This window comes from Amia ocellicauda, chromosome 3, assembly GCF_036373705.1.
Source record: "Amia ocellicauda isolate fAmiCal2 chromosome 3, fAmiCal2.hap1, whole genome shotgun sequence".
NCBI classification, from domain to species: Eukaryota; Metazoa; Chordata; class Actinopteri; order Amiiformes; family Amiidae; genus Amia; species Amia ocellicauda.
The window spans coordinates 47,871,186-47,896,290 of NC_089852.1; the positions used below are offsets into that span (position 1 = coordinate 47,871,186).

Sequence of the window (25,105 nt, forward strand, 5' to 3'; positions counted from 1 at the left end):
GTGACTGGATCTGTGCAAAGAATAAAAAAACTCCTTCAAAATGGAGTATACTGTTTAAAAACCAGGACAGAATACATAAATATCCTTCTGTTCTTCAAGCTAAAATGCTTGCAAGCCCATAACTGTCTGATAATATAAAGAAAGAAATAAAACACATAAAAAAAATTCTTTGTGCTTCACAAGAAATCACATTGTTCTGTCTATAGTTGGAATTCCATTAAAGTTGCACAATTCAATGGGCCTGTATTCTTTGGGAAAGTAGGACTGTCTCTGGGGCACTTTAATCATTTTTAGAAGCTTAAAATCTGTGATGAAGACAGTTTGCCTATCAAAACGTTAGGTCTTTGTTCAGCTTGTCTGTGTCTGGGAATCATTTTAAACGTACGTTATGTGAAATAAAGCCATTAAATGTTACTCATGAATAGGGAAAGTGCATTGTACCTGGTACACTTTAAAATGCTAAAAGGTTTCATATAAAAACACAGACGTAAATGGAAAACAACAGGCAATCATGAAGCCTTAAGTTCACAATACAGAATAGTAGCATTTCAAAGTGATGAATCTGGCAGAGAGCATTTCACTGCAACAGAATGATAAGGTTTTAAAGACATCCAAAGGCAAGGCTTTGCTGTGTGTGAAAAATGTGTGATATTTATTAAATATGCAAGATCCCCCTTCAACAAGGAGTAACACTGCAACCCTGCTGGGGGCACAAAAAAAAAAGGAAAGTTTCATTTTGTGAAATGCCAACCATCAAACCTTTCACCCCTGCCATTTCCAGCCTCAGAATTAACATTTATGTCTGTTGGAGATAATCAAAATGACAACATCCTTTGACAACAGCCATTCATATATAATTGAAAAGCTTAGGAATACCCCCTACTATAAGTGGCTGTGTTTGCCAAGGGTGGCTGAATCATTTCGTCAGTCCCACAAAGCTCTTATGATATCCACTTTAAATATCAAAGAGAAACTGATCCTTGACCTTTTCATGGGAGATAGCCATACTATATTAGCCGTGCAACCGACCAGCATAAATCCATTCGCACATTCACAACTAAGCCTGTTGAATACCACGGCAATTCAAGGAAAACAACAGCGAGAGTGCAGTAATTGAAATGTGTGTATAGGATATACACTATACAGCCAAAAGGAATGGGACAAGCCTCCTATGGCCAGTAAATTATACTGACGATTCTTGTGCGTTTTCCCCTGAAGGTAGCGTTTTAAAGGTCTTGAACAAAGCACATCAACACTTGGAAATCAATACGAGGAGCAGGTGCTGTATTTAATACTTAAGTCATATTCAGTGTTCCTTGTACCAGTGTTACAACACCACATCAGAAAGCTGGGAGTGTAATGCCGTGACTCAAAGAGGATAGTGTTGCAATTATTTCATTATCTGTCTAAACTTCTGACGTCACTCCCATAGTACACCTCTAGAAATAATTGAAGTGAATTCAGACGGCACTGCAAAGACCAACATCTTATGGATGCACAACGATGTGTCTACACCCTATTAAATACACTGTGAAGAACAGTATTTTGTTATTTGCCTGTTGTCCCCATATTTTGGTCAATACCGTACATATTCAAATTGCATTGATCTTCATTTACCTCCTTCAGCACAAACTATACAAATTTGAAGGAAAAGTATAAATGCTGCGTAGCTTTTTAATTCAAGGGAATGCAATTTAATTGACTCTGGCCTTTACAGTACCATTCCACAGAGGCATAGAATAGTGGCTGAATTTCAATGCAGAACGCACGCCATTTCTTCAGATTTGAACCAAGGCAAAATAAAATTGCTTCAAATAAAACCTCAATGAAAAGGCAGGACTGCTACACAATTTCAAATACAATGTCTAGAACAATCAGATCTTCTGTTTTGAATGCATGACATTCGTATATTACGCTTTGAACCTTGAGTGGAGGCCTGGAGGCAATTTTGTTTTCCATTCTCTCATCTCGGACCAAGATAAATTAGGCCTATTAGTGCAAACCTTGTAGGAAAACATTTATTGATTGTCATCTTGAAACTCACAAATAATAATGTTTGCCTTCTCAGAGGCAGATCCGTGCATACTAGACATTTCATTACAAGATTCATTTTGCAAGGTGTGCATGTGCCTGGATTGCTGTCACGGGGATTAAGAGACATGAATTCTTTCTCTTTGCACTCTGGTCTAAATTAATGAAGTTTCTGATGAGATTTATATAACTTCATGGGTTCCTTTCCCCCTTCAATAAGGTCTGAGCCACCTGCACCACGTCAGCCATAATAGAATAAAGAACGCATTTATTTAGTACACTCATGAGTTTTCAGAGCTGATATGTGCATCAAGATAAAGGAAGACATATTTTATTGCCAAAAGCCCTGAGACAGAGAAAGAGAGAGAGAGAGAGAGAGAGAGAGAGAGAGAGAGAGAGAGAGAGAGAGAAAGAGCAAGCACGGGTTGTGGTTCTACAAGAAGAAAAATAAATCAAGTTTCAAAACTATTCATTATGGAACCATTCTCAAGATGCAGGCCACCTTTTACAGTCAATCACTGTCCAAGGTCCTGAGATATTGTGTTTATAGCCTCAGGAACCCTTTAGTGCATAGCTGCTATGCCTTGGAAAGCTAAATGGACAGATTCTTAATGTACCCGGCTTTCATGAGCCTTTGTATGAATCATTTTGTTTTCTAAGTGAAGTGCTGCTTTATATTTTATAATAAATCTCACACATGAAAACATCCAGGATTGTGTGTTTTAAACTGTAGGATAGCAATGCAAAATTCAATTTAAAAATGTATTTGTGTTTGTATAAGTGCTTTATTTGTGCTCTGTAATGGATTGTCATTGTTTTACTATGGCCTTCCACCCTTAAACATAGTGTTTGTGTGTGGAGGGGGGGAGTATTGTGTTTGCTTGTTTTTAAAGATTTTGGAAAATTAAATACATTAATATGAATTAATTGGATTCTGTGTCAAATTACATCAGATGCCAGCATTCAAAGAAGGTCTGTGTAAGCAGTTATAGTTTATTTTATTCTGATAACTTTTATATTTGTTATAGAAAATGTACCTACATTTTAAAAAGTTACAATCGATGAAGACTAAGAGTTGTGTAGCTTTTCAGGTGAAGGATTTTCTTTAACTTAATCTAAATTTGCCTTTATCCACCTATTGGAAAGGGCCTATTATTCAAATTTCTTGGGAGCCTAAACAACAACAGTAAAAACCTGCTTAGGTTGAATGGCTAATTTAAATACGTTTGCCCACTGACAAATAAATGATCAGTCTATAATTTTAATGGTAGGTGTATTTTAACAGTGAGAGACAGAATAACAACAAAAAAATCCAGAAAAACACATTTCAAAAAAGTTATAAATTGATTTGCATGTTGATGAGGGAAATAAGTATTTGATCCCCTATCAATCAGCAAGAGTTCTGGCTCCCAGGTGTCTTTTATACAGGTAATGAGCTGTAACTCTTTTAAAGGGAGTGCTCCTAATCTCAGCTCTTTACCTGTATAAAAGACACCTGTCCACAGAAGCAATCAATCAATCAGATTCCAAACTCTCCACCATGGCCAAGACAAAAGAGCTGTCCAAGGATGTCAGGGACAAGATTGTAGACCTACACAAGGCTGGAATGGGCTACAAGACCATCGCCAAGCAGCTTGGTGAGAAGGTGACAACAGTTGGTGTGATTATTCGCAAATGGAAAAAACACAAAATAACTGTCAGTCTCCCTCAGTCTGGGGCTCCATGCAAGATCTCACCTCGTGGAGTTACAATGATCATGAGAACGGTGAGGAATCAGCCCAGAACTACACAGGAGGATCTTGTTAATGATCTCAAGGCAGCTGGGACCATAGTCACCAAGAAAACAATTGGTAACACTTAACGCCGTGAAGGACTGAAATCCTGCAGCGCCCGCAAGGTCCCCCTGCTCAAGAAAGCACATGTTCAGACCCGTCTGAAGTTTGCCAATGAACATCTGAATGATTCAGAGGAGAACTGGGTGAAAGTGTTGTGGTCAGAGACCAAAATCGAGCTCTTTGGCATCAACTCAACTCGCCGTGTTTGGAGGAGGAGGAATGACCCCAAGAACACCATCCCCACTGTCAAACATGGAGGTGGAAACATTATGCTTTGGGGCTGTTTTTCTGCTAAGGGGACAGGACAACTGCACCACATCAAAGGGACGATGGACGGGGCCATGTACCGTCAAATCTTGGGTGAGAACCTCCTTCCCTCAGCCAGGGCATTGAAAATGGGTCGTGGATGGGTATTCCAGCATGACAATGACCCAAAACACACAGCCAAGGCAACAAAGGAGTGGCTCAAGAAGAAGCACATTAAGGTCCTGGAGTGGCCTAGCCAGTCTCCAGACCTTAATCCCATAGAAAATCTGTGCAGGGAGCTGAAGGTTCGAGTTGCCAAACTTCAGCCTCAAAACCTTAATGACTTGGAGAGGATCTGCAAAGAAGAGTGGGACAAAATCCCCCCTGAGATGTGTGCAAACCTGGTGGCCAACTACAAGAAACATCTGACCTCTGTGATTGCCAACAAGGGTTTTGCCACCAAGTACTAAGTCGAAGGGGTCAAATACTTATTTCCCTCATTAACATGCAAATCAATTTATAACTTTTTTGAAATGCGTTTTTCTGGATTTATTTGTTGTTATTCTGTCTCACACTCTTAAAATACACCTACCATTAAAATTATAGACTGATCATTTCTTTGTCAGTGTATATATATATATATATATATATATATATATATATATATATATATATATATATACACACACACACACACTCATCCTCTCACTTTTAACTGCTTTTATTTCCAGCAAACTTAACATGTGTAAATATTTGTATGAACATAAAAGATTTAACAACTAAGACATAAACTGAACAAGTTTCACAGACATGTGAGTAACAGAAATGGAACAATGTGTCCCTGAACAAAGGGGGGGTGAAAATCAAAAGTAACAGTCAGTATCTGGTGTGGCCACCAGCTGCATTAAGTCCTGCAGTGCATCTCCTCCTCATGGACTGCACCAGATCTGCCAGTTCTTGCTGTGAGATGTTACTCCACTCTTCCACCAAGGCACGTGCCAGTTCCCGGACATTTCTGGGGGGAATAGCTCTAGCCCTCGCCCTCCGATCCAACAGGTCCCAGACATGCTCAATGGGATTGAGATCCGGGCTCTTTGCTGGCCATGGCAGAACACTGATATTCCTGTCTTGCAGGAAATCACCCACAGAATGAGCAGTATGGCTGGTGGCATTGTCATGCTGGAGGGTCATGTCAGGATGAGTTACAACAGGCCTACAAGCCCTCAGTCCAGCCTCTCTCAGCCTATTGCGGACAGTCTGAGCACTGATGGAGGGATTGTGCGTTCCTGGTGTAACTCGGGCAGTTGTTGTTGCCATCATGTACCTGTCCCGCACGTGTGATATTCGTATGTACCGATCCTGTGCATTTGTTGTTACACGTGGTCTGCCACTGCGAGGACGATCAGCTGTCCTTCCCGTCTCCCTGTAGCGCTGTCTTAGGCGTCTCACAGTACGGACATTGCAATGTATTGCCCTGGCCACATCTGCAGTCCTCATGCCTCCTTGCAGCATGCCTAAGGCACGTTCACACAGATGAGCAGGGACCCTGGGCATCTTCCTTTTGGTGTTTTTCAGAGTCAGTAGAAAGGTCTCTTTAGTGTCCTACGTTTTTATAACTGTGACCTTAATTGCCTACAGTCTGTAATCTGTTAGTGGCTTCACGACCGTTCCACATGTTCATTAATTGTTTATGGTTCATTGAACAAGCATGGAAAACATTGTTTAAACCCTTTACAATAAAGATCTGTAAAGTTATTTGGATTTTTACAAAATTATCTTTAAAATACAGTGTCCTGAAAAAGGGACGTTTCTTTTTTTGCTGAGTATATATAGTAGTAATATAAAAAACACTCCATTTGTAATTCTAAATACTGATATGATTACTTGCATAATATGTTAAAGCATGGAAGAACTGTACATCAGATATTTTCTACTTGCCCCTCCCTTGCCCCATAAATTGCAATAATGCATGATGTGTTTTTAATGTCGGCAGTCATTTTTTTGTTGTTTTGCTTCTCTTTAAACCATGACCTCTTTCATTTCTGTGAAGACACCAAACAGATACATCAACTAGAAATAGAATAATATCTGTTCTTATAAAATAATGAAGGGAAACTGATAAACAGGCTAAGGGAGATATATGAATGCATGTGTGTGGTTTTGTTGTAGATAATGGTTTTTGCACTGTATAACAATCCATGCAGAATGCTAAACTGTATAAATCAAAAAAGAGCCAGTCAGTCGTGCTGCAGGATCTGAACTCTGATGGAGGGAGAGCAGCTGTGTGGCAGAACCGTTTCTGTCTGTAATACCGTCTTTCAGTTCCTGCACTGTGAGGGGGACAATTCAATATATCTTGTGTTCCCTGCTTAGCCTTGCCGTTTTATTTGAATAGATTCCTGCAGCCTTGCTGGATATTTTGAAATTGAAATTCACCACCATTAAAAAAAATTAAAAAAAGAAACCCATTCATTACATCAGTAAAAATAAGTAGCTAAATGTACTTACAAGGTCTTGTTTAGACCTTAGTCTGTTATTGCTGGTGCTTTAATTTGCTTGTGTAACCTCACCGTTACTGTGTTCTTTACATGTGAACCACAGCAGGCACAGGAGAGGAGATGCTGAGACATAAAACGTTCTGTGATTTTAGAAAAGTGTATCTCATTTTGAAATAATTTAGTTAGTAAAATTGTAGGGTTGTTTTGCCCGAATATTAAATATTGGTACACAGATCACCCCAATCAGCAAACAGGCCCTTTTTTTGCTCCTTTTATGCAGTATTGTGTCTCATACATGTAAACTAACATTTTAAATCGATACTGCATGCATTTGTTAGCAACAAGATACAACCTGAGATGCCTTTGCAGCAGTTTAACTCGGAGACATCTGCCATAATATTTCATATGTTACACTTCACATTCACATTCAACACCTTTGCACATATACAGAATACATGCAAAGTCCCTCACAAACCAAATTGTTTAACACTTTCAGAAGTACAAATGTCACATTGCATAAGCTCTAACAACTGCAAAAAAGAAAAACAGAAAATCAGTACTCAAACAGTCACAATAATCTTCTGAAAGAAGGGAGTTCTTTTCACTGCAGGCCTGGCATTCATTTGCTCAATCTTTGGTCACTGACCTTAACGAAGTTAGCCCTGAAATTTCAATTTATCAAGCCTTTCTAAAGCCTCTCACATTCAATTTACACATTATGTAACTGCAATATTGTATTTCTCACATTGAATACACAGGAAAGAGCTTGGAGGGTTATGCACCCACAGTTGTGAATTCCCATGGGTGACTTAGAAACATTTTATCAAGAGAACATTCAAAGGGTTATATTTGTACATGACTAAATTTAGTGTAAATTGATTTTCACACAAATGAGTGCTCATAATTCCCCTCTGAACATACCTTTTATTCTTAATTGCCAAAATATTTTTTTTATGTGGCCATTAATGGAATCCCCCATGTCTTACATTCTTATATGCCTTATATATAATACAAATAGTGTATATTATATACACTCACCTAAAGGATTATTAGGAACACCTGTTCAATTTCTCATTAATGCAATTATCTAACCAACCAATCACATGGCAGTTGCTTCAATGCATTTAGGGGTGTGGTCGTGGTCAAGACAATCTCCTGAACTCCAAACTGAATGTCTGAATGGGAAAGAAAGGTGATTTAAGCAATTTTGAGCGTGGCATGGTTGTTGGTGCCAGACGGGCCGGTCTGAATATTTCACAATCTGTTCAGTTACTTGGATTTTCACGCACAACCATTTCTAGGGTTTACAAAGAATGGTGTGAAAAGGGAAAAACATCCAGTATGCGGCAGTCCTGTGGGCGAAAATGCCTTGTTGATGCTAGAGGTCAGAGGAGAATGGGCCGACTGATTCAAGCTGATAGAAGAGAAACTTTGACTGAAATAATCACTCGTTACAACCGAGGTATGCAGCAAAGCATTTGTGAAGCCACAACACGTACAACCTTGAGGCGGATGGGCTACAACAGCAGAAGACCCCACCGGGTACCACTCATCTCCACTAGAAATAGGAAAAAGAGGCTACAATTTGCACAAGCTCACCAAAATTGGACAGTTGAAGACTGGAAAAATGTTGCCTGGTCTGATGAGTCTCGATTTCTGTTGAGACATTCAGATGGTAGAGTCAGAATTTGGCGTAAACAGAATGAGAACATGGATCCATCATGCCTTGTTACCACTGTGCAGGCTGGTGGTGGTGGTGTAATGGTGTGGGGGATGTTTTCTTGGCACACTTTAGGCCCCTTAGTGCCAATTGGGCATCGTTTAAATGCCACGGCCTACCTGAGCATTGTTTCTGACCATGTCCATCCCTTTATGACCACCATGTACCCATCCTCTGATGGCTACTTCCAGCAGGATAATGCACCATGTCACAAAGGTCGAATCATTTCAAATTGGTTTCTTGAACATGACAATGAGTTCACTGTACTAAACTGGCCCCCACAGTGACCAGATCTCAACCCAATAGAGCATCTTTGGGATGTGGTGGAACGGGAGCTTCGTGCCCTGGATGTGCATCCCACAAATCTCCATCAACTGCAAGATGCTATCCTATCAATATGGGCCAACATTTCTAAAGAATGCTTTCAGCACCTTGTTGAATCAATGCCACGTAGAATTAAGGCAGTTCTGAAGGCGAAAGGGGGTCAAACACAGTATTAGTATGGTGTTCCTAATAATCCTTTAGGTGAGTGTATATATATATATATATATATATATATATATATATATATATATATATATATATATATATATACTTTAAGATATTTGCCAAACAAAAGAATATGAAAACAAAATCAAAACCCTTTAATGTGAATTGAGCTGCTGGGGGTGTCAGAGGTATTTTAATAAAATAAAAACATTTTTTAATTTGCATTATTCAAAAAGGTAACACAAAAGTTATGTCATCTTACTAAGTATATTTGTGAGGAAGTATACTGTTAAACATATTGACTCAAAAATAAATGACATATTGGTATATTCCTTCCTTATGGATTATGGTTTATGTAGAACTTTATGAAGATATCGAGGCGGCCCCATAAGTTCTGATCTTAAGTGTCTCATGTGCTCAAGCTTCAATGGCGGTAATAAAATGAGCAAACGAGCACAGAAGATGATGACTAACTCAATTAGATGTCTTTCCAGGCTGCAGATTTCAGCATGATTCAATTTCAAATCTGTTTGTTTCCGTGAGAAAACAAAGCGGTGCCTATTTTGCTGTTGGCACTGTGCATGAAAAAAGCCCAACTTTCTACTGTCTGCCTGCAGTCTGATTTGCTTTCCTATTATTTCATTTCACACGGCATATCCCTATTCCCAGATGAATCTCTTTTATGTTTCTGTTTGGCTTTATTTGTACTGTCTAACTACAGCAGCAAAAAATTACTTCTCTGGAGACTCCTTGATTCTGGCTGTGTGGAGGAGTGATGAGTAAGCAAATTATCCTCACGAAATACTCTGAGGTTACTAGTGATGAACTGGGCAACGGGCACATACAGTGTTGCACAAAAACATGTCATCACCACCAAAATCAGTTGTTCTGAAGGCTTATTCCTCCTGGTTTTTTGGTAACCCGTTTTCTGTTTTGATCAGCCATCGGACTGCAGAAAACAGTTGCTGAAATTGTTCTATCTGGGCTTAATTTTTTGTTTTAATACAGTTATTCTCTCCCTTTTCTGACATTTTTCTTATTCCATTCCAACAAGGGTATGGCACTAAAATGGAGACGATATGGTAAATATCATGTGTCGTTTCTCCATCTTGTCCCATGTTCATCTTGTTGGAATTATGAAGATGACAAGCAATAAAAGCCGGGGTGGAAAATGAGAAATGTAAGACAAATGAGAGACTGAATACTAAAAAAGGAGCTCCAGAAACTAGCACCAAACAATGCATGCACTTATGTATGGGTATAAACAGAAACTGCTGTTAACACAGGTCTCATTTGCAAATAAATGGCTAGTCATAATTGATTATACTATCTATCAACAGCACGGCCTGTCCAGATTACATGTTGGCAAACAGAGGGCGCTTTCTCAGTTTCCTTTCATTAGCATTCAGCAAGTACGGCCACGCAGAAGTCCTATCAAATAGAAATCAGACTTTCAATAATTCATGTACCTCTCGATCCTGTGACTCCTTTCCCCCCTGTGCTGTGATCCCTCTGAGATGAAGCACTCAGTCTGACCAGCAAGCATCTAGGCAATCAGTATTCCACGTCCAAATACCCTTTCATGCAGATAGATTAAATATTAATATTAAAAACAACATAAAAAAAACTAAGAAAACAAGAGGGAATATACTTTAAACATGCAGTTTCTTCATGAATTATAAAACATACACAGGTTTTAATTATTGTGAATAAGATAGAAGAAATGTGAGAGTTGAATGCTCAATACAATAGAAAACACGACAACATCAATTTGTATCAGGTTTAAGCTTATTATATCAACATTCTGGATCCTGGTGATTCATCAGTACCTCCATTACCATTCATTCATTCATTTATTTATTTATAGTTTGTAGATGCCTTAGATCTAAAGTTGATGCTGATGATAAAGATGATAATACAAGCGAATGCATATCAACCATATTGTTTGTTTGTATGTTGATATGAATGTTCGTTTTTATTGTGCTAAAACTGATTACTTTTCACCCATAGAATTTGACCAATTCCACAACAACATCTGGATCAAATACTTCGTTTATACAAACCACTTTTCAAAATATTCCACAGCTTGTTAACACAGTTCAGTCTTTGGTTTTGCTCACTGAAACTCTGATCCAAATGTGGCTCCTGAGCACGACTCCAGACAACATACAGTTCAAGGTGCTTCAAAAACCTCTGCAAAGGGCTGAGCGTGTGGCCTGTCAGGTGCTGACAATCTGGTGACTTCCATAGAAATCCCAGGAGGGGGAGGTCTGTGTCTCAAAACTGAGCACTGTGCTTCTGGCATACAGAAAAGCAGTCTAAAGCAGAGCAATATAATAAAAGCCCAAATGACAAATGTCACCATATGTTTTAAAACTAATACCTAATTAGTTGATTTATTAGTTGACTTGATTGATAATAATTTGATTTGAGTATAAAAAAAAATGGACAAGGAGGACATGAGGTGAAGTAGTGTAAAAATAATCCAGTGTATTCTCCTAAAGCACTCTGATCTCTGGATTTACTCAGTGGATTAGTGTTCAGATAACCTAGGCCAGTCTTTCCAGGCAAATTCTTTATCTCAGCAGAAAACATTGAGCCACCTGATTTTGGCCATATCCATCCAGAACATCTTTGATAAAGCTGCAATGGGATCAATGTATTCTTTTTATTCTATTCGTATATCTATTTTAACATACAGACAAAGGAAAAACCAACATAGAGTGTCTCAGTGAGGTGCTGGGCACCACGAGCCGCCAGAACAGCTTCAATGCTCTTGGCACAGATTCTACGAGTCTCTGGACTCTACTGGAGGGATGAACACCATTCTTCCAAAAGATATTCCCTCATTTGGGGTTTTGATGATGGTGGTGGAGAGCGCCGTCTAACACATCAGTCCAAGATCTCCCATAGGTATTCAATTGGGTTGAGATCTGGTGACTGCGAAGGCCATAGCATATGATTCACATCATTTTCATACTCATCACACCATTCAGAGAGCCCTCGTGCCCTGTGGAGGGGGGTATTGTCATCCTGGAAGAGACCACTCCCATCAGGAGAGAAATGTGTCACCATAGGATAAAGGTGAATAACTTTGTCATGATTTGCAGTGAGCCTTCCCTCTAAGGGGACAAGCGAACCCAAACCATGCCAGGAAAATGCCCCCCCAAGCATAACAGAGCCTCCAGGCCCCCTCACTGTAGGGGTCCAGCAGTCAGGCCTGTACCGTTCTCTTGGTGTCACCACACATGCACTCGCCCACTTGTCGAGAATATGGTGAAGGATGACTCATCTGAGCATATCACCTTTTTCCACATCTCTGCAGACCTGTGCCTATGGTGCCCCAATAATGACCCCTCTTTCAAAGTCACTTAGATCCTTTCCTCTTGCCATCTTGATCCAAAATCAAGGTCTGGGCCTCTTTACTCAAACTGGGTCTGCTCAGCATTTTTCTACATGCCCCAGAGCATGATAGGATGTTAATTGCTTCATTGTATCATGCAGTACACCTGTTTGGAGGCATCTGCTGTCGTTATGTTCTTCCACTCATTTATTCAGGTTTTTCCTTTAATTTGTCACCCATCTGTATGTATGTATATTCTTTTATATAATCATGGTATATGTAACCTTTTTATGTCATGAAAACGCCACAGAAACTCCAAGGCCAGACAACATTGTCTCAGCAAAGCAAATCCTGTGGTTAAAACGTCTAGTTTCAGACAAGCTATGTATCAGAAACCTGTTACTGCTATGTTAGGGACAGACCTCAGGAGGTTTCTCCACTCTGATTGTGACTGATGAATCTCACTCTACTTGATTGTTGACAACTGTGGATGGTAATAGAGAAATGTGGACACTACAGGAATGCAAAACAAATGGCAATAAAGATAACGTTTGTATTGTATCATATTAGCATTTGTACAATCTCATGTTTACATGTTTAGATGTGTTTTTACCTTAATTTGCTTTAGATCTCATTTGAAAAGGTAAAAGCAAACCTTCCCCTAAAGTGAAAATTGATTCACCCCCCCCCATCACAGTTCCTGTACAAATGACCTTGTCTTATCAGATCATTTTCACTTGCCATTTTCCTTGACACAAATCCTTTAATCTGTGGCTTGTCTGACAGCAAGCAGCGTTCCAAAGCAAATCAAATGAACATGTGGAAGCCTGCAAGTGAGCCTGCAGAATTCACAAGTTGCTTGAGGCATTCACTTAAAATGTTTTGATGGGATTTGTGCATTTCTTAACTGAGCAAATAGAGTCATATTCCTCCACACATGCCTGCATACTCTATTATTATAATCCTTTATTGTTATACCTCCTGCACCACTTGACTGTGAAGCAGCTTATTGGACCATATCACTCCTTTAAAGTAAAGTACAGTACTTTACAGCACTGTAACACCCATAACCGTTTTAAATGTCTACTTGACTATCATTTGTTTCGCCCTCTAGTCTTTTGCTTGTGCGACTGGAAGTGATAACAGGACACGATAGGATTGTGGAACAAGTACTGTACAGTCGGTTACCAGAATGATCCGCCAGGCGGCAGCATTGCATATAATAACACATTTCGGGAGGTAGTCGGAGCTCTTGCGTGAAGCTGCCTCCTTGTTTGTTATGGTCGCGTTTCAGGAAGTGACCCCGACAAGGGACGACCAGCCGTGCGCAGTTTCATAAACGATCAGCATGTTTTTATAATTATAAATTGCATAAGGTACTGTGAAGACAATTAAATATATTGGATCTCTGTCGTTTCTACGTCTGATGATTCTGTTTGAATGAATGCATCGAGACTACAACGTGGACTAGTGGTACTACTACCTACTGTAGTGCAGTAAGTTACAATGAATTAGACTGCTTTCGTTTGCACCACTAAATAACCTCACACTGCCTTTCCCGTCAAGTATGACCGACGAAGACAGTGCTGCCGCCAGTTTTAACACGGACGCAAACATCTCGGTCCTGCTCACTAAAGATGGCCAGACGTACTTGCTGGAGAACAGCGGCGGCGGCGCGGCGGGGGGCAGGTCCAGCGTGGTCACCCCGCAGGAGCCCGACAGCGTGCTGCTGTACGAGATCGGCGCGGACCCCGGAGAGGACAGCGATGTGCTGGACACGTCGGACCCGCGGGACAGCACGGCCAGCCCCGAGGACCTGGGCGACGAGGAGGCCTTCGGAGACAGCGACAGCGTGACCAAGACGTGCACCTACGAGGGCTGCGCCGAGACCACCACGCAGGTGGCCAAGCAGAGGAAGCCGTGGATGTGCAAGAAGCACCGGAATAAGATGTACAAGGACAAGTACAAGAAGAAGAAGAGCGACCAGGCCATGTCTACTGGGAAACTGGACGTAAGGAAGTGCATGATATACGACTGGATTGCTTATTCTCGCTCTCTCTCTCACACACAAACATACACTGTTAACTGAAGCGAATCACCATTTTGTTTCCTTTCTTTTAAATGGATGATACATCAAATAAAGGTTTATTGGTCATTCATAAATGGAATTATTGTTCCCTAGCGGTTTTATTACCAATCATTGTTTAATTACACCGTAATATAAAGTGTTACCCAAATGTCAACTTAACTATAAACAAGTACATACATATTAGTATTAGTATTAGTATTATTCAGTGACTTATTCACAGTGCATTCAGTGTATTGTCGCATGTCATCCTTTGACGGTTTAAAAACCACAGCCACTGATCTGTATGTCGGTGTTGCACGCAAGAGTAAGGCCGAGAACAGAGGAAGTTTCCCGCAATGATGCCATTCAATAACGCGGACTGTGGGCTCTGCTCTTGAAACGGCGGTAGAAGCGACGTCAACACACACAAGAGCTGCTGTTGGGCTTTCGAGTTGGACGAATGTGGAAATCCTTACATTTTATTTATAATACCATTTGAGATAATAAGTACCACCACGACGAATTGTTGAATTCTTCCAGTGCTGGTCTGCTTCTTTCAGCTGTGTTTGTCTGAATAAATTAACAATCTAAATGACTATACACTTTAAAGTGAACGTAAGACAGTGTCCAGTCGAGAGGAGGCCATTCGCCCCATCGTACTCGCCTGGTGTCCATTAATAACTCAGTGATCCAAGGATCCTATCCAGTGTTTTTGAATGTCCCCAAATTGTCTCTTCAGCCACATCGCTGGGGAGTTTGTTCAGATTGTGACACCTCTGTGTGTGAAAGTATAGTGTTATTGTGATGTTGATGATAGCATGTCAATCCAAAAGCTTAAAAAATACCATACAAATACACTTTTTGTTATGAATGTATATAGTAGCTTTTGCAATTGGTGAGCTAGATTTAGATGTAGTAGTAGGCTACATCTGTCTCTACTCGTATAACCATCCCTGACACACAGCCTGCCTCAGACCCGCCGATCCGCCCGGCCTCACACAGCAGGGGTGCACACACTCAGTCTGGCGCCCCTATACGTGTGCGCCACAGCCCCCTGACACATCTATTCCCATTTCATTTTACAAACTTGTATTTGGGCAATTACATTGGATCTGTCTATGCAAAAACTGTTCTTAATCAATCTGCTACTCACTCGATGAGTTTTTCCCTTCCTTCCCTACTCTGCCCTGCCGGCTCGTCAGTCTCCCTCAGCGCGGTCGACGTTGGACGCAAATTCCTCGATTTTGTTGTTGTTACTGAAGTGTTATTTTTAGTTTTAAATGCGTTTCCAAAATATTGCAGATAACATTCCTTGGCGAGATGGTTTCCCATTACGTGTTGACAATTTGGACCTGCGACTTATTTGTATATATTTATTTGACGGTAGTTATCACGGCCCTGGATTTGATCTCTAACGACCATAAAGCGGCTCTCCGCAGTCCTCTACTCTGATTGGCCAGGGCTGGACCTGGAATCATCCAATCATACCCGACAACCGACTATCGCGGGAGTCTGACACAGTCTCGCAGATATTGTATGAGATTTGTCCTGCATTGCGCAGGCGCTGTTTGTATGTAAATTGTTACGTTAATAAGAGGTCTATATGACTTACTCTCATATTATTTTGGACAAAAAAGCCACACAATGAAATACTTAAAATACATGCATTAATAATTTCAATTGAGAATCATGGGATTGAAAAAGTGGCAGAGCTTGAGATGGATCAACGTGGTTCATCTTCCACTCTTGTGAGTCGTGGCTGTAGCTTGTTTTTACTGTATGTAAGTGTGGAAAAAGTAGTGTATATATCATATATATATTTTTTTTTCTACAGGAAAGTGCAGAAGAGAGGCCAGTTTCTGTTACCAAGCAGCGGTTGGGCAGTCTGGGAGATCGCCCTGCAAGGCCTACACTGTTAGAACAAGTGCTAAACCAGAAGAGACTGGTAAGTCATTGAAGAACTCCCCTTTCCCCACATACCTGCCATTGCATTGCTGTGGACGCTTTTTATTTTCTCTCCATGTGCTCCAGTTAGGAATTGCATGTGTAGTTTCATTGCATATAAACGTGTCTTAAAACGTCTCTTTATGCTCCACACTGATTAAATGAAAACCAACTAAACTAGAAAAAGACGTGCACCAGTGTGCCTACCTACATTGTACAGTAGAGTAGGTAGTGTCAAATACTGTCCAGAAATCCAGGGAATGTCTTATTATAGTGCAGCAGTGTTTTTTCCACAGGCTAACTTTTCAATTAATAATAATAATAATGATTAATGTGAAGAATATAGGGTGATCATATTTTTAAAGAGACAATTGCTTCAGACATGTGGTTTACTCAAGTGTGCACAGACTCTTATTCTTTCCCTGAATTCATGTGAGATTGTCATTACAGTACGAAGGATTGCCTATAGATGTACATATGCTTACTTTGTTTTTCTTTCGTGCAGTCACTTCTGAGAAGTCCAGAGGTTATCAGCTTTTTGCAGCAACAGCAGAGGTTACTAACGAACCAGGCACAAGCACCGACACAACTAGACTATTAAGTAGAAGCAGCTGAAGAAAAAGGTCATATTTTATGTGTCTGAAAAGCTTTGCAAGATAAAAGAGAAAGTGTTTTTCTTGGCAACTAGTTTCAGCTAGAGAAACTAAAGTGATTGGGCTCGAACTGTCAGTGACAAGCAGTACATTAATGTAGTGCAGACAGGAGCTATTTCTCACGTAGCTTGGAGCACAGGAGTTTCACACGAGAGCAGTGCATCAGTTACAACAACAGGAGAATGGGTGTTTGTCTGGAAAGGATCAATATGTTGCTGCCATCTGAAATTCAATGCTTATTTGTAAAAATGGGCCCTTTTGTGTTTAATTAGCATGAACAGGAACCTTATCAATCTGATTCAAGTGAATAAGCCTTCCTAATATAACAAAGCTTATTTAAAACTCACTGTAACAGCAACAGTTACAAACAGTGAGTTTAAGATATAAATATTAACATATGAAGATATAAATAAAATCTCTTCTGGATTGTAAATGATTTGTTGAATGAAGACTAGGACAAATTGTATTTAAAATCCCCCCTAACATTTCTATTTGCATTTTGCCCACTTTAGACTCTGAAGAACCATCAAATTGCTTAATTGTGTCTGAATCAAAGTAATTAAACTTTACTGTGCAGCCAGTACAGAATGATTTACCAGCAGTGTTATTAGTCTTCATTTTACAAAACAGTTTAATGATCTATGTTTGTATCCAAACATCAGTGTGGTTTAGGCCAGACAGGAAGATACACAAGGTGTATTTATGAAGGATTTTTTGCATTCTAATGTTAAAATGAATAACTGTGTGGATTTCTTTTTTTAAGCAATGGCTATTAATATTTTTTAGGACATCCTTTTCATAAAATGACATGTTTTGCACTTGTAATACTATTGATATTGGAAGCAGGAACTGTCTGTTTTAAGTCTTGATTTTAACTTTTTTTTACTGAGGTATTTAAAATCTATTTAAATTTTACCTGGAGAAAAAAATCATATCAAATGTATGGTACTTAGAGAGTTGACCTGTTTTGTCACAATATTGTTTCAAATGAACCATGGTGTGTTTTAATGTATGACTGACTTAAATTACAATTAATTTGATTCATGATAACTGAAACTGCTAGTAAGTTTGTTTGCATTTCCATAATCAAATTAGTAATTAGGAATATAGTATTTAAAGAACTAAGGTTTGTGAAAGCTGAAACAGGTAGGTGTTTTGTGAAGTTTACGGATTTATTCATTTTTTTTTTTAAAGGAGTACGGTTGAAATGCATGTCTTTAAAATCATGCTTTGTCGCATTGATGAGTGTTATTTGCATGTCTGTGGGTTGGAGATGTATTGTGATTAAAATGTAATTTGATTTCATTTTCATGCTGTTTCCCTTGGTTTCTATATAGCTTTCATTATCGAAAGGTAACCCCCATTTTAATCCAGTGTGGTTTTTAAATCCAAACTTAAAATAAAATAGTGTGGATGTAAAACCCTTCAAAGTAATGGATTTGAAACCTTGTGAAGGATTTGCTTTTAATTATAAGTGTGTGAATATGGCAGTACCATCCCCGCCTAAACCTACGCCTGTGCGTGTATGTGTAGGACAGGGAACAAAGTATTCCTTAGTGTTTCTTCTAAATATTATTAAAGATGGAACTGCATATATACTGAGAGACTAGACATAAGTTAATAGACACCCATATTAAATTCAGGTTTTAAATTTAACAAGACAAAAAGTATTTTGTAGTTAAGAAATAACCACATGTTTTGTATTATAAGACCACTTAAAAAAAGTTAATACACATAACTTTTCTAGTTGTCATACTTAAAAAAAATAAATAAAAAAAATAGTTGTCCACACACACCGATTGTTTCGTGCATTTACAACCTCCATTATTTTATCGCACTGTTTTTGTTTAGTGACTGCTATCACTTTAGGATTAAATTTAGCCATCAACATATTTTTCTGGTGTTTTTGTCAAATAAAATGTTTTTTTTTTTTCTTGAAACCAGTTTGGGGGTTCACCACTTTCTTGAGTAAAATTACCAAAAAGACCAAATTAAGAGAAATACTGAAGTTGATTTATGCAACTGGCCACAAAATATTACCCAAAGGCAGTGGCGAGCTGACATAGTAAGCTATAAGTAACACTTGGCAAGCAATTCAAATGACGAGAGACTGTAGTCTACATAATATCATTTTTTAGTTTGTATATTATTATTATTATCACTTTCTTATCATCACTATATGTATCACTGTGATGTACACCCAGTGGATAGCGGTGTCTTTTAGGCATGTTTTGCAAGGTGGTGAATAGACAGCTGCTTTGTTCTGTCCCCAAACACCCCCCCCCGGGATCCCTGTAAGCCACAAGCCATACCCACTTCTCTCAGTCTCAGAGCCAACACCATATAACCAAAAATAACCAAGCTTGTGATTTCATTTTAGAGTAGGTCTGGGTCCTGTTTCTTACAGGGGAGACAAAGTGCTGGGAGATTTCAAATAAATGGTGAAAAAAACAAGACAAAGAAAATATTATACTGAAATGTGGTTTATTTCTAAATTGTCTGTTTTTAGTTTGAATAATTAAAAGGTTTTTTGAAATTAGGAATTGTGTTTTATTATAGTTATTGTAAAAATACATATTAGACAAGAATAGTAAAATGAAATTAAAAAGCAACATTTGTATGAAAAAGAAGCCAAAAATAACCTAGTTCCCTATGAATCAAATATAATCAAATTAGATTATACTTTATTAATCCCCAAGGGAAAATTAATGTATCAGCAGCAGCAGCATACTCATACACACGCACAAATGTCAGAACTAGGACAACACAAATCAACACCAAAATCGAATATGCACTAAGATCAACAGTCTATAAATCCATGCAATCCAGTACTAAAGTTCAAAAGCAAACTAAGGCCAAGGACACATGACTGTCCTGTCCTAGAACAAAATGTATATACATTTAAACCCCAAATCAGATCAGTGCTAAACAGTCCAAAGTATAACTAATTACTTTAGTGCTGCTAATCTAGGATGTGCTGTATTTATACTGAAATTCACCTTGCGAGACACGAACCGAACAAAACAAAATTGAAGGTATATTTATTTGTTTTATTTCTAGTGATAGTGCTATTGGCAACACATAGAATTGTCAGTTTAATGAGCTAAATGCTGGAAGGTTAGATAAGAACTACTACACCCTGCTAGCAGAGTGGTGTCTCATGTGCATCCTGAATGGAGATGTCGTACAGCTGTGGGGCTTCACCCAGACTGCCGCCCCCTGAGCCTCACTCCCAGTCGGTAGGGTCTGGGTCCCTGGATGATTCCAAAGTGAGGCGTGAGGTCGGGCTCCCCACCATCCTGGGGCCAGTGGAACTGGAAGCGGCGCAGCAGCGTCACAAAGAACAAGAACAGCTCCATGCGTGCCAGCGCCTCACCCAGACACATCCGCGGGCCTGCCAGACAGGGGGGCACACGTCAGCACACTGACCCCTAGTCTCCAGCCCCTGACTTAAGCACAACTGGATAAAAAAATGTTCCACTGGTGGCTGGACTTGTGCTGGGTTGTTGTCTGGTTTGTTCTGACAGACATGCAACTCACCAACCACCAGCCTGCCTTTCAGCAAAGTCTGTATGTCTCCTACCTTTGAACTGCAGCACTGACTTACCCAGGGAGAAGGGCACGAAGGCCTCTGGTTTCACAAACTCCCCCTCCTTGTTCAAGAAGTTGGAGGGGTTGAAGTCATGGGGAAACTTCCACTGGCCCTCCTCATACAGCACAGAGGACAGGTTGGGGATGATCATAGTGCCCTGTGTTAGGCCGGGGAACAGGAGCAGCACAATTAGGCACAGGCCATTGGTCACAGTGGATTTATTTTAATCTTTTTATATATAAATCAAAGCAGCAGCAACAAATGCATGTGTGCACTTGAACTGTACGTGATGTATACATGGAGTTGTAGTTCTTATATATATATAGTCTCTTTAAAGTGTCGTAATTCCTAGCAGCGAGTGCTATATTAAATATGGATTGATTTATTGCCTGTACTATAGTAAATTGCATCTCAAGCGGACTGTGTGAAAACATGCCTTCTGTCTTACCTTTGGAATGCTGTAGCCCAGCACCTGTGTATCCTGAGTGGTGGCGTGGAAGACACTGAGAGGGACGACGCTTCCATAGCGCTGCACTTCGTGGATCACAGCTTGGACATAGGGCATCCTGTGCCTATCCTCATAGCAGACCTGCTTTCTCTCTCCAAGGACAGTGTCGATCTCCTGTTGGCACCGCGCTGAAGAGAGGAGGGCCCACTGTCAGCACTGCTGACTCAGCACACTAGACACCTCTACAGAGCAGCCACTTATCCATGTGTGTACCTAGCAGCTAATGCCTTTGCCTGCTAGGTTTTCTGTAACATTGGCATTTTTAGTCAATGGAAGACTAATGATGAGTGATGTTATTAATGGTGATCTGTTTTCATATTCATGATGTTATCACAATGTTTTGAGTCAGTCATAAACTACACAGAAGGAAAGGAGCCTTGTGTCTAATAGTTTTGAATGTATTCAAATATATAATTGCAGTCAAAGACAGCTACTATCTTCCTTGGCCTTGCAGTAAACATGTATTAAAAGAGGGCTCAGGTGTCAAATGCTCATAGAGTGCCTCAGAAGGAGGTTTACTGACCTTGCACATCTGGATGCATCATGAGCTGCAAGAGGCCCACGCGGAGAGTAGTAGAGCTGGTGTCTGTTCCAGCAACAAAGAGATCCATCAAGAAGACCATCATGAAGCCATCATCAAAGGAGGAGCCATCATTACCTCTCTAACAGCAGAAGGACAAAAAACACAAGAGGTATTGAGAGAAGAACATTCACCTTGAACCACAAGTGGACCAGTCCTGCCACATGTACCTTGTTTTTCTTTGCTGTGATGTTCACTGATCTCATTCTGCTTTTGTCTACCAAGGCAATAGCTGTTTTTTCAACTTGGCATACGATGGCTTCTATGATTCCTGGGTAACCTATAGTGTCTTAGAAGTTTCAGTAATATGATTAACCACCAACCTCCAACTGAATCAATGGCAGATCCTGACATTAAAAAAGGAAGTACAAGCTGCACACTCAGTAGCTCCATTGCAAAATAATTTAATAGACAGACAATCTGCCTTCATCAGGGTTTTCAGGTCTTAGAGACTTGAACAAGCAACCTTGTTCTAGTGACAGGTTCTTGTTTTTAAACCTATGGACCACATACCTTTCCATAGTTAGTGGTGGTGTTAAAGATAAGAGGTACCTTGTCAATTTCATTGAGATAGCAGTCAATCATGTCTCGTGGCTTTCCTGGGACCCGTGTCTCCTTGTGCTCAGTCACTTTGGCTTGGAAAAATGCTTTCACCTTGTCTCGGTTTTCAAAGATTTTCTGGAAAGGCAGAGGTAAGCTCCTAATTAAGGGTATGGTATCATAGAGCTGCAAGAAAGAAACAAGCAAAAATTAGTTTGAATTGTTTAGTTTTTTGGGTTCTCATAATGGTCCAGTACCTTATTTTCCAGGAGACAAAATTCATCCACATGCAGCTTGTGCTGATCAAGAGCTGTATCTTTACCAAAATAGATTCCCAATCCATTCTACTTTTCATTATCATTGCAATGTGACCTAAAGCCATAAACAACTTAGTTTCCACATAACAGTGGTCATTGGCTTTTGTTGTTGTCTTTGGAAACTTCAAGACATTCATTCAATAGAAAAGGCTAAATGGACTTTATTAATATTTATTCAAAATTATGTATTCAAATATTTCTTATAAAGTTTACCTTAATTTCCCTTATTTTTCTTTATTTGATGCTTTGTAATAATATTCATACCAATGCTATATTGGCTGTGAACAATTAATGAAATTAGACACTTGTGTTTAGTTTGCTGACAATCATACATGTTTTTAAATTACCAGTAATAAACAGGAAATGAGGAATAGGACAGCACACATACCATGCCCCAAGGTCCATTAATAATTTTTGTGTTTTCAGTTATCATTCGTATCAGGGACTGGAAGGACTGGTCCTCATAGTTGTAGTGGGATCCAAACATGATGGCACAGATGACATTGGATAAGGCATTATGGAACAATGTTTGAGGGTCCAAGCACTGACCTGTCCACAAATGAGAGATAAAGCAGGAGAGGGTTTGCCGGCTTATTGTCTTTCATAATTAAAGTGACAATGTGATATGTATAGATCATCAATATCATAATCATCATCTTGAATCAGTTTTAAGATACAGTCAGAAACAACAATAGTATTTATTAATTTCTACAGATTAAGGGGCATTGTGCAGGCACTGGGCTCTGAAGGCCATACCTGCACTCTTATCTATGTATGAGTTGAGATGTGAAGTCTCCTCCAGAATCCTCTCCTCCATAGACAGCTTTCCCAGCCCGAAGTTCCTCAGGGTGCTCATAGCAAACCGCCGCTGCTCCTTCCAGCTGGGGCCGTAGTTGACTATAATTACACCTGCAGTGACGCACACGTACAATGAGGTGGCCTGCCCACAAAGAGGCAGTCTTTAATCTGAAAATGCAGGGTCGAGCACTACTGCTCACTGAGATATCTCTGACATCTATGTAGAGTGAACAACCCAAATGCAGAAGAGAAATAGTAGTGGAGGTGCATAATAATATACATCTTAAATATAATTTTATAGGAAATTAGAAATGTAATGATGAGAATTTGTATTCAGATTTTCTTGCTTATCTAGCATTTTCACCCCTTGATTTGATATTTTAATTGCCATGCAAGAAAATATTTGAACGACTCCAAAGAAGGAGCAGTCTTGATGTCTTGTTTGACTCAAATACAGAAGCAGTGTGTCCAGCAGCCCTGTGGCTCTACTTGGAGCATTCTCACCTTTATTCTCATTAATGTCATTGACCAGCAGGCCCTGGGGCCTCCCGCCAAATTCAACTCCCCGAGTCATCAGGGCTTCCTTCACTGACTGCAAACCATGCAGTAACACAACCGGCTTGCCCCCGAAATACACACTGTACACTTTTCCATAGCGCTTGGACAGCTGTAAGGTACAGACAAACACAGCAGTGAGAATGGATCAGCACAAACAGAGAGAGATAGAGGGAGATCCTACAGCCCACACTGAGAGGACCAGAGAATTGCTCTCACAGTATCAGAACCACAATAAAAGTGGAGACCACCCATTACAGGAGAGCATAGTCTGACTCCACCATTTCTGAAGCATGTAGTTCCAAGCGTGTGTAAGCATGTGCCACAATATTTCTGAATTTCAGAAGGCATACTTCCACCAGTCACTGTGTCTTTCAATTCACTCGTTTGGCATTTTTCAGATATTTCATCCTTACCTTTTCAAAGTCTTTCATGGGATTCTTGAGGTTTAGCTGCAGCAGATTCCCAAATATCGGAAATGGTTGAGGACCAGGTGGAAAATTCTTGGGCCTCCGTGTCTTCCATAGGAAATAGAGGAGGAGAAGCCCAGCCCACAGGAGAAGCAGGGAGCCCAGCATTGTGTTTGCTATTGCACTGCATGCCACAAACCTGTATATAGGGAACACTAGACTCCTCCTTCGCTGTTGTTCATTGGTTGTTAGGCACAAAACATTTATGTTCTGTACAAAACAAGACTTATTCAGTAGGGAAAGGATCAGGTGTGTAACATAATAGGTAGAAATACCTAAACGGATTAAGATAAAGCAGAGTCAGAGTGTTGCATGCAATGTTTGTGCAGCCCAGCTTTCTCATTGTAAAAACCGGTTCTGTTAATCATGTAAAAGTATACATCCAAACATAGATTAATAAACACAATTAACATTGTTTGATTCTAATGTGACAAAATGGTACATTATTAACTAAGTTCACGAATATCCACTTTTATAAATAAATAGCACCTGACCAACAATATTCAGGTATGTAACATAGCCACCAGCATTTACAGTAACACAAATAACCTTTTAACTTGCCTACAGGGAGAACACTGCAGTGTTTTCTTTAAGGAACATGTCTCAAACTGTGGTAAAAGTAAATGGACCTGTTTGGACAGCCCAGGGCTTCTGCTCTTTCCTGTCTATATTTATACATGGATGAAGAGATGAAGGAAGGCAGGCAAGGACAGAGAGCTTAGTTAAATCAAGGCATTTCTCTGATAATAATTTACAACGTGCTCTTGGATCACATATTGGTCTGGGACTAACAACTTACCAACAATAATTTATAAAATAATAATAATAATAAACAATTGTTAACGTGTAGCCCGGTGGTAAAATGTCTATGACTATGAATGGAAGGCTTAGGGTAGGGAAGGGTAGTAGGGGAGGGTG

The 25,105-nt window shown here is 39.8% G+C and overlaps 2 protein-coding genes across 2 annotated transcripts; one reads left to right on the top strand and one right to left on the bottom strand.

Moving 5' to 3' along the window:
• Window positions 1–13,418: 13,418 nt before the first annotated feature.
• Window positions 13,419–18,138, top strand: rfxap (regulatory factor X-associated protein). Its single transcript, XM_066699777.1, has 3 exons — window positions 13,419–14,173; window positions 16,065–16,175; window positions 16,680–18,138. Exons 1-3 carry the CDS (start codon window positions 13,730–13,732, stop codon window positions 16,773–16,775), a joined length of 651 nt encoding a protein of 216 aa, XP_066555874.1. The 5' UTR covers window positions 13,419–13,729; the 3' UTR covers window positions 16,776–18,138.
• A 1,171-nt stretch (window positions 18,139–19,309) lies between these two features.
• Window positions 19,310–24,313, bottom strand: LOC136746910 (cytochrome P450 2C55-like). Its single transcript, XM_066699778.1, has 9 exons — window positions 24,134–24,313; window positions 23,667–23,829; window positions 23,121–23,273; window positions 22,753–22,913; window positions 22,060–22,233; window positions 21,451–21,589; window positions 20,868–21,055; window positions 20,435–20,576; window positions 19,310–20,221 (listed from the first exon to the last, which is right to left on the bottom strand). The coding sequence occupies exons 1-9, from the start codon at window positions 24,293–24,295 to the stop codon at window positions 20,028–20,030; spliced, it is 1,476 nt and encodes a 491-aa protein (XP_066555875.1). The 5' UTR covers window positions 24,296–24,313; the 3' UTR covers window positions 19,310–20,027.
• Window positions 24,314–25,105: the final 792 nt, after the last annotated feature.

Bases quoted from the DNA above. Each gene is read 5' to 3' on its own strand.
- LOC136746910 (XM_066699778.1), bottom strand. From the start codon at position 24,295: ATGCTGGGCTCCCTGCTTCTCCTGTGGGCTGGGCTTCTCCTCCTCTAT. The intron at 21,590-22,059 runs GTACCTCTTATC...TTCTGCTGTTAG, and splicing joins ATCTCAATGAAATTGACAAG to AGAGGTAATGATGGCTCCTC. The intron at 21,056-21,450 runs GTCAGTAAACCT...TCCTCTCTTCAG, and splicing joins GATGCATCCAGATGTGCAAG to CGCGGTGCCAACAGGAGATC.
- rfxap (XM_066699777.1), top strand. From the start codon at position 13,730: ATGACCGACGAAGACAGTGCTGCCGCCAGTTTTAACACGGACGCAAAC. The intron at 14,174-16,064 runs GTAAGGAAGTGC...TTTTTTCTACAG, and splicing joins TGTCTACTGGGAAACTGGAC to GAAAGTGCAGAAGAGAGGCC. The intron at 16,176-16,679 runs GTAAGTCATTGA...TCTTTCGTGCAG, and splicing joins TGCTAAACCAGAAGAGACTG to TCACTTCTGAGAAGTCCAGA.